General features: G+C 39.0%; 1 protein-coding gene across 1 annotated transcript; it reads left to right on the top strand.

Annotated features, from left to right (window-relative positions):
* The first annotated feature begins 7,525 nt into the window (after nucleotides 1–7,525).
* On the top strand, nucleotides 7,526–8,631 carry LOC130934633 (uncharacterized). The gene is made up of 2 exons (XM_057864187.1): nucleotides 7,526–7,888; nucleotides 8,170–8,631. Exons 1-2 carry the CDS (start codon nucleotides 7,526–7,528, stop codon nucleotides 8,629–8,631), a joined length of 825 nt encoding a protein of 274 aa, XP_057720170.1.
* The last annotated feature ends 271 nt before the right edge of the window (nucleotides 8,632–8,902 follow it).

Here is an 8,902-nt window from a genome sequence, read left to right as displayed (position 1 = left end):
CGGTGTGATATAAGGGAGTTTTAGTGCCATTCTAACTGGTCATGAGGTTACTGCCCATGTTTTGTCTCCATCATTTGCAGCAGATTTGTCCGTTTAAACAAATAATGTAGATGAATTGGGTGATGTGCGTACCTTCGGAGAGCTTGCAGCTGCAATGAGAGTAGCACATGTATTGGATGATACACTGGTATTCATGGAGGTCAGAGATAGAGATCCACTTGCCGAGACTATAGGCGATGATGGGTTGGATTCAGAACCACCTATTACTGGTGATGATACCATTGGCAAGGAAGACACAACATGTGTCGGGAGATCGCGAGCTCAGTCAAGCTCTTAAACACAACAGTACCCTCCATACTTCTCTAATTTAGATCTTGAGGCAATGAATCAATATGCATTTCCAAATCAATAGCTCCCTGCTATTCATGGAGACGAGCTGGTATGCTTGGCATAGACGAGTTTCAAATCGGTCAGTGGTTCCAAAGCAAAGAAGAAGCTGTATTGACAGTGAAGAGTTATAATATTTGTTGGGGTATTGAGTATAAAGTGTTTGAGTCTGATCAATTGAAGTATCATAGAAGGTGTGTACAGTTTTGGGAATGGATGTAATTGCCTAATACGTATGACTATGCAGCTGAGAAAAGTCTACTAGAAAGTTAGAAAATACAATGGGCTGCACACATGTCTTGTAACAGATATATCCACTAATTATAGGAAGCTTAATTATCATGTCATATATGCATCAATTCTATCGTTGGTCATGACGGATGTGTCAATTTTCGTGAAAGTGTTACAGAATGCGGTCTCATCAAAATTTGGTTTCAAGCCCAATTACAGGAAGGTGTGAATGGATAAATAGAAGGCAATTGCACAGATATATGAGAATTGGGAGAAGTCTTACAACCTGATTCTAAGGTGGATCATCAGGGTTTAGATATATATGTCTGGCACTACTGCAGTGTTGTGTACTTCACCTGTTAGGGCTGATAATACGGTCGATGGAACGAGGGTGTTTTTTCATTGATTGTTTTGGACGTTTTCTCTATGTGTTGAGGTCTTCAAGTATTGCAAGCCATTGATATCTATCGATAGTACTCATTTATATGGCAAGTATGAAGGTACTTTACTAATGGTGATTGCACAGGATGAAAATTCAAGTATTATGACATAAATATAAACAAGGAACCAGTATAATCGTAAGCAAGTAATGAAAGCTTACACTTACATCATCTACACTCAACCTGTCTAGTATATGTCGAGTATCAATGACTTGAGGACCCTTCTCATCTGACGGTGGCAGGTACCTACCCCATCTTGAAGACTCATAATGATAAGCATTAAACTTAGAAAAAAGGTATATGAATTAGTGCACTATAAATCTCATTCATGAAATGTACTCGCTTCGATGCAAGTTGCCAGAAAATAGTGTCAAACCCTCTGGGCTTGAATGTGGGAAAACGCCAAAATATCCAAGACTTGTAGTAATGTTAGTGACTCAACTAGGTTCTTAACATTCCAGTTAGCAACTTTGCAAGGACACCTATACAATCAGGATAAAGTGGCCGAACCTGATGCGTGAGCATCTTATCTATCTTTTCCTAGTGAATTTGCATCTAAATTGTTGAGTTTAATTTAGAATTAATTATATTTTAGCCACTATGGATTCTATTTTGAGTTTTGTGCAATTTTATTTATTTTAGGTAGCATTCGGAGGGATTTGATGAAGTTTCTGCAGAGAAAAAGAAGAAACCAAAAAGATGACCAGCGAAAGACCGACGCGGACGCATGGCTCACGCGACCGCGCGGAATGGAAAAATCGCAATGACGCGATCGCGTGCCTGACGCGAACGCATGGACTGGAATCTGCACAAATGATGCGAACGCATGGATGACGCGGACGCGTCACATGCTCGATCTGCAAAAATACAAATGACGCTGGTTACGAATTTTGAACTGTTTGACCCACTTTCTAGCCCAGAAAACACAGATTAGAAGCTGCAGAATGGACAAATCAAGTGGTCCCCAACCATCAACTGAAGATCTGTTAATTAATTCGAATTTAAATTCAAATCTTATCTTTTAGGAAAATATATTATTTTTAATTTTTTATTTTAAACCTATTAGGATTAGTAATAAATAGAAACTCTGTACATTTAGGCAAGTACGAATATTGTTACCAGAACCCTTATTTTTCTTCTCTGAACCATGAGCAACTAATCCTCCATTGTTAAGGTTAGGAGCTCTGTCTATTTGTAATGGATTAATTCGTTTGATCTTTCTAATTTATTCCATGCTTTGATTTATATTTCAATAATTGTTTTCGCTCTTTATTTTATGAATATGGGTGGAACGGAAGTATGACCCATGTTCTAATTGAGTTCTTGTAAAACTTGGAAAAGCTCTTTACTTGAACAATATCTTGGAAACATATTATCCTAAATTTTAATTATTTGGATTTAATGGTATACGTGACATATAATCCCCTTATTTTTGGGTAATTAGAATTTTTGTGGCATATAAACTGAAAATTAATTTTTACCCTCTAATTGGAATTAACTGACCAAGGAATTGGCAGTTAATGAATTTTAGAGAAGACTAGGAAGGTCTAAGGAATTAGGGCCTAGTCACAAATAGTTTGCCATGAAATTATATCTTGCATGATTAAATTAGTTAGTAATAAAAAATTTAATCCGGAAAAATAGATAACTCTGAAACCTTAACTATCTTCTCATTATATTATTCCCAACTTATTTATTTGTCTGTGTTTAATACTCTTTGAATACCAAAACACTCTTTTCTGCTTGCCTAACTAATCTTATCAAATACTATTGTTGCTTAATCCATCAATTCTCGTGGGATCGACCCTTACTCACGTAAGGTATTACTTGGTACGACCCGGTGCACTTGCCGGTTAGTAAATGTGGGTTATAAATACCGCATCAAGTTTTTGGTGCCGTTGCCGGGGATTGATTGTGATTGACAACTATTAGTTTTTTATTACTTAGATTAGGCATTTTAATTTTTATTTTAATTAAATTTTGCTTTTAAATTTTCGAAAAAAAAGAGAAACTAATTTTTTTTATTATTAATTGACATTTTTTTAGTTATTTTTCTTTTTTTCTTCACGCTAATTTTTCCCTTTTCGTTTATTCCCCTCCCCCTTTACGCCGTACGCGTATTCTTCTTTTTTTATTTTTTATTTATTTTATTTTAAATAAAATAAAATAAAAATAATAATAAAATAAAATAAAAATATTTAATATTAATATTTTTCTTAATTTCTGAAATTAAGTTTGGTGTTGACTATTATTATTTTTTTTCCATCTATTTGATTTAATATTTTTATCTTTTTACACAGGTTACTTCACTGGGAATTCTCTGCACTCTGACGTAGAGATTCCCATTCTTTCTTGTGTTCTGTTTGTTTATGCGCAGGAATAGAGACAAAGAACATCTCTTAGGCTTTGATCCTGAACCTGAAAGGTCTTTCAGGCGGCGTTTACAACAAGCAAGACTTTGCAAGGCTGCAGAATCCACTATGGCAAATAATAATGCTAATGCCAATGTGGTAAATCCGAATGGGGATGATCAACAGAGGAGAGTGCTTGGCTCTTATTCTGCCCCTACTGTGGATCTTTATGGAAAAAGTATTGTGCTGCCTCCTATAAATGCAAACAACTTTGAGTTGAAGCCACAATTGGTCACCTTGGTGCAACAAAATTGCCAGTATCATGGACTTTCTCATGAAGAATCAGTTCATATCTGATTTTCTGCAGATATGTGATACTGTGAAGACAAATGGAGTGAATCCAGAGGTGTATAGACTCATACTTTTTCCGTTTGCTCTGAGGGATAAAGCAAAGCTATGGCTAGATTTCCAACCAAAGGAGAGTTTGGATACTTGGGACAAGGTTGTTACTGAGTTTCTCACAAAATTTTTCCCACCTAAGAAGCTGACTAAGCTTAGGTTGGAGGTTCAGACCTTCAGACAGAAGGATGGTGAAACTCTGTATGAAGCTTGGGAGAGATACAAGCTACTGACTAGGCAATGTCCTCCAGACATGTTCTCCAAATGGACCCAACTGGATATCTTTTATGAAGGTTTAGGTGAGATGTCCAAGATGAGCCTAGACACTTCTGCAGGCGGTTCATTGCACAAGAAGAAGACACCAGAGGAGACTATTGAGCTGATTGAATTGGTTGCAAGCAACCAATATTTATACTCATCTAACAAGAATCCTGTGAACTCTGAGACCCCTCGGAAGAGAGGCGTGTTGGAAGTAGAAGCTGTTAATGCTCTTCTTACTCAGAACAAGCTGATGTCTCAACAAATAAATCTACTTACTCAACAGATGGGTGGCATGCAAGTCTCAGCTATCAACACCCAAAATCCACCACAGGAAACCTCCTATGACATGACAGGTAACTTTATGCAAAATGATAATTATGATTATGCTCAACCTTCTTCTGAATAGGTGAATTACATGGGGAGTGGTCCTAGAAATCTCAACAATGATCCATATTCTAAGATATACAATCAAGTATGGAAGAATCACCCAAATTTTGGGTGGAGAGATCAACCTCAGAGACTTCAAAACTCCAACAATAGTTCTCAGGGCGGTTTTCAACAGAACAACTATAATAACCGCCAATTTCAGTCTCAGCAACAACAACCACCTCAGCAGGCAAATTCTAAATCCCAAGAAGATTCTAAATGGGAAATGATGATGAGTTTCATGCAAGAAACCAGGGCCTCCATTAGAAACTTGGAGGTGCAAATGGGTCAAATGAGCAAGCAATTACTTGAAAGGTCTCCAAATACATTCCCTAGTGATACAGTGGTGAACCCAAGAGAAGATTGCAAGGCCATTCAATTGAGAAGTGGTAAGGTAGCTGGTTCTGAGACCAAGGTCAATGAAGATCCAGTTGAAGGAGAAGCTCGAGAGGAGAAGAAGGAAGAGGTAGAACACGCCCCTCCTAAGCGTGCAGACAACCCGTTTCCTAACTCTCTTGACAACTATCCCACCTTACCAAAGGCTCCTGAATATAAGTCAAAAATGCCATATCCTCAGAGGCTTCAGAAGGCGTTCAAAGAAAAGCAATTCTTTAAATTTTTAGATGTCTTCAAGAAGCTGCAGATCAACATCCCTTTTGCAGAGGCTCTGGAGCAAATGCCTCTCTACGCCAAATTTATGAAAGAATTGTTGACCCACAAGAGGAATTGGAAGGAGCAAGAAACCATGGTATTAACTAAGGAATGCAGTGCAATTATTCAACACACCCTTCCTGAGAAAATGCCAGACCTAGGAAGCTTTGTCATTCCCTGCACCATTGGAGAAGTCGGCATTTAGAGAGCTTTATGTGATCTTGGAGCTAGCATCAACCTCATGCCACTTTTAGTGATGAAAAAGCTTCAAATTGAGGAGGTAAAACCTACTCGTATTTCTCTTCAACTTGCTGATCTTTCTATTAAATTACCTGTGGGTGTGGTTGAAGATTTACTTGTTAAAGTAAGACCATTTATCTTCCCTATTGACTTTGTTATATTAGACATGGAAGAGGAGGTAAAACCCTCTATTATACTTGGTAGACCCTTTTTAGCTACAGGTAGAGCTCTGATTGATGTGCAAAAGGGTGAATTAACCCTGAGGGTCAATAAAGAACAGGTGGTCCTGAATGTTTTTGAAGTTCTCAAGCACCCTAATGATTCTGAGGGGTGCATAAAAATAGATGTTATCGAACCACTTGTTCAAGAAGTACTGGAATCTGAGGTACTTGATGATGTTCTGGATCCTATTTCTGAGTATGAATTAGTTGAAGTTGATGATTCACCACCCCAAAAGAAGCTGATGAACACGCCAAGCAAGGAGGAGGAAGCCCCTAAGCTTGAGCTCAAAGCCTTACCTCCTTCCCTGAAATATGTGTTCTTAGGTGAAAATGATTCATATCCAGTGATTATTAACTCTTCTCTGAAACCTGAAGAGGAAGAGGCGCTTGTTTCAGTGCTCAAGAGTCATAAAACAGCTCTTGGGTGGACCATTAGTGACTTGAAGGGGATTAGTCCAACTAAGTGTATGCACAAGATTCTTCTTGAAGATGATGCCAAACCAGTTGTGCAACCACAAAGGAGACTCAATCCAACTATGAAAGAGGTGGTCCAAAAAGAGGTAATGAAACTATGGGAAGCAGGTATTATTTACCCTATTTCTGACAGTCCTTGGGTAAGTCCTGTGCAGGTAGTTCCCAAGAAAGGCGGGATGACAGTGATCAAGAATGAAAAGAATGAGCTTATTCCTACAAGAACAGTCACATGATGGAGAATGTGCATAGATTACAGGAGGCTCAACACTGCTACAAGGAAGGATCATTTCCCCCTCCCTTTCATTGATCAGATGCTTGAGAGGTTAGCTGGTCATGCTTTTTATTGTTTTCTAGATGGATATTCTGGATATAATCAAATTGCAGTGGACCCTCAAGATCAAGAGAAGACAGCATTCACATGCCCCTTTGGAGTATTTGCCTACAGGAGAATGACATTTGGACTTTGCAATGCTCCAGCAACTTTTCAGAGGTGTATGCTTTCAATTTTTTTTGATATGGTTGAAAAGTTTATTGAGATATTTATGGATGACTTTTCTGTTTTTGGTAATTCTTTTGAATCCTGCCTTAAACATTTATCTCTTGTCTTGAAAAGGTGTCAAGAATCAAGCCTTGTTTTAAATTGGGAAAAATGTCATTTTATGGTTACAGAAGGCATGTTCTTGGACACCGGATTTCAAGTAAGGGGATTGAGGTTGATAGAGCAAAGGTGGAGGTAATTGAAAAATTACCACCACCAACTAATGTTAAGGCAATTAGGAGTTTCTTGGGTCATGCAGGATTTTATAGAAGATTTATAAAGAATTTTTCTAAAATTGCTAAACCATTGAGCAACCTGTTGGTTGTTGATGTTCCTTTTGTCTTTAATTCTGATTGTCTGCATGCTTTTGAAACTCAGAAGGCAAACCTTACCTCTGCTCCCATTATAGCTCCCCCTGACTGGGATTTACCATTTGAATTAATGTGTGATGCTAGTGATTTTGCTATAGGAGCCGTTTTAGGACAGAGGCATGGCAAGGTTGTACATGTCATCTATTATGCCAGTCGTGTGTTAAATGATGCTCAAAATAATTACACAACTACAGAAAAGGAATTATTAGCTGTTGTGTATGCTGTTGATAAGTTTAGGTCCTATTTACTTGGTTCTAAGGTTATTGTTTATACTGACCATGCTGCGTTGAAGTACCTTCTAACCAAACAGGATTCTAAACCCAGATTAATCAGATGGGTGTTACTCCTTCAGGAGTTTGATATTGAGATAAAAGACAGGAAAGGGTCAGAAAATCAAGTAGCTGACCATCTTTCCAGAATTGAGCCTGAAGCAGGAGAACAACCACCCACAGCTGTGACTGAGACATTTCCGGATGAACAATTGTTCCTCATTCAGCAGGCACCATAGTTTGCAGACATTGCAAATTACAAAGCCATGAATTTTATCCCAAGGGAGTACAGTAGGCAACAAGTGAAGAAGCTATTGACTGATGCAAAGTACTACATTTGGGAAGAACCATACCTTTTTAAAAGGTGCTCAGATGGAATAATCCGGAGATGTGTCCCGGATGAGGAAAAGCAGCAGATTCTTTGGCACTGTCATGGGTCTGATTATGGAGGCCACTTTGGTGGTGAGAGGACAGCTACAAAAGTCCTTCAGAGCGGGTTTTACTGGCCGACTCTCTTCAGGGACTCAAGAGCATTTGTAAAGCACTGTGGCAGATGTGAAAAAGCTGCAAATCTCCCTGCCAACCATGAAATGCCACAGCAGGGACTTCTTGAGGTTGAGTTGTTTGATGTATGGGGTATTGATTTCATGGGACCTTTTCCACCCTCACATTCAAACAACTATATCCTAGTGGCAGTGGACTATGTGTCCAAATGGGTGGAAGCTGTGGCTTTGCCCACCAATGATGCCAAGGTGGTAATGGGCTTTCTTCAGAGGTATATCTTTAGCCGGTTTGGCGTCCCAAGGACACTCATTAGTGATGGAGGAAGTCACTTTTGTAACAGACAGCTAGACTCTCTTCTGCATAGGTATGGAGTCCGTCATAAAGTGGCAACCCCTATTACCCTCAGACAAGTGGACAGGTTGGAGTTTCTAACAGGGAGCTTAAGAGGATTCTGGAGAAGACCGTCAGTGTTTCCAGAAAGGACTGGTCTAGGAAGCTTGATGATGCTCTCTGGGCATACCGGACAGCATACAAGACTCCAATTGGCATGTCTCCATATCAGTTAGTCTATGACAAAGCCCATCACTTGCCAATTGAGCTGGAGCACAAGGCTTATTGGGCAGTTAGGTATCTGAATCTTGATTCAGAAGCTGCAGGAATTAAGAGGATGCTTCAGTTGAATGAGCTTGATGAATTCAGATATTCAGCGTATGAGAATGCCAAGCTCTATAAGGAAAGAACCAAGTTACTGCATGACAAAAGGATTGCCATCAGAGTCTTTGAGCCAGGACAAAGAGTGCTTCTATATAATTCAAGGCTCAAATTCTTTTCCAGGAAGCTTGTTGAGCCTAGTTTGATTTTGGGTTGAATAATGATGACAAACATTTAAATGGGTTGAAAAGCCCAATATGGTTTAATGTGGATTTTAGTGTAACAGGCCCAAATGCCCAAGCTTATGTTACCTCAGCCCAAGACCAGCAAAGCTTCAGCCATGAAAAGAACTAACACTCCTCATGGCACCATTCAGAAATCAAATGGCTATGTGTTGGCAAAAGAAGAAAAGAAAGAAAAGGACATCTGTCAACATCAAGGACAGCTGGGGCTATAGCAAAGCAACAAGACACAAGGCACACCCCACT

This window comes from Arachis stenosperma, chromosome 1, assembly GCF_014773155.1.
Source record: "Arachis stenosperma cultivar V10309 chromosome 1, arast.V10309.gnm1.PFL2, whole genome shotgun sequence".
NCBI lineage: Eukaryota > Viridiplantae > Streptophyta > Magnoliopsida > Fabales > Fabaceae > Arachis > Arachis stenosperma.
The sequence above is the reverse complement of the archived record's forward strand: the minus strand, read 5'-3'. Positions and strand labels throughout refer to the sequence as shown.

Excerpts from the sequence above, each read along its gene's own strand:
- LOC130934633 (XM_057864187.1), top strand. The coding sequence starts at position 7,526 with ATGAATTTTATCCCAAGGGAGTACAGTAGGCAACAAGTGAAGAAGCTA. Across the intron at positions 7,889-8,169 it reads TTGAGGTTGAGTTGTTTGAT|ACAAGTGGACAGGTTGGAGT; the intron begins GTATGGGGTATT and ends TATTACCCTCAG.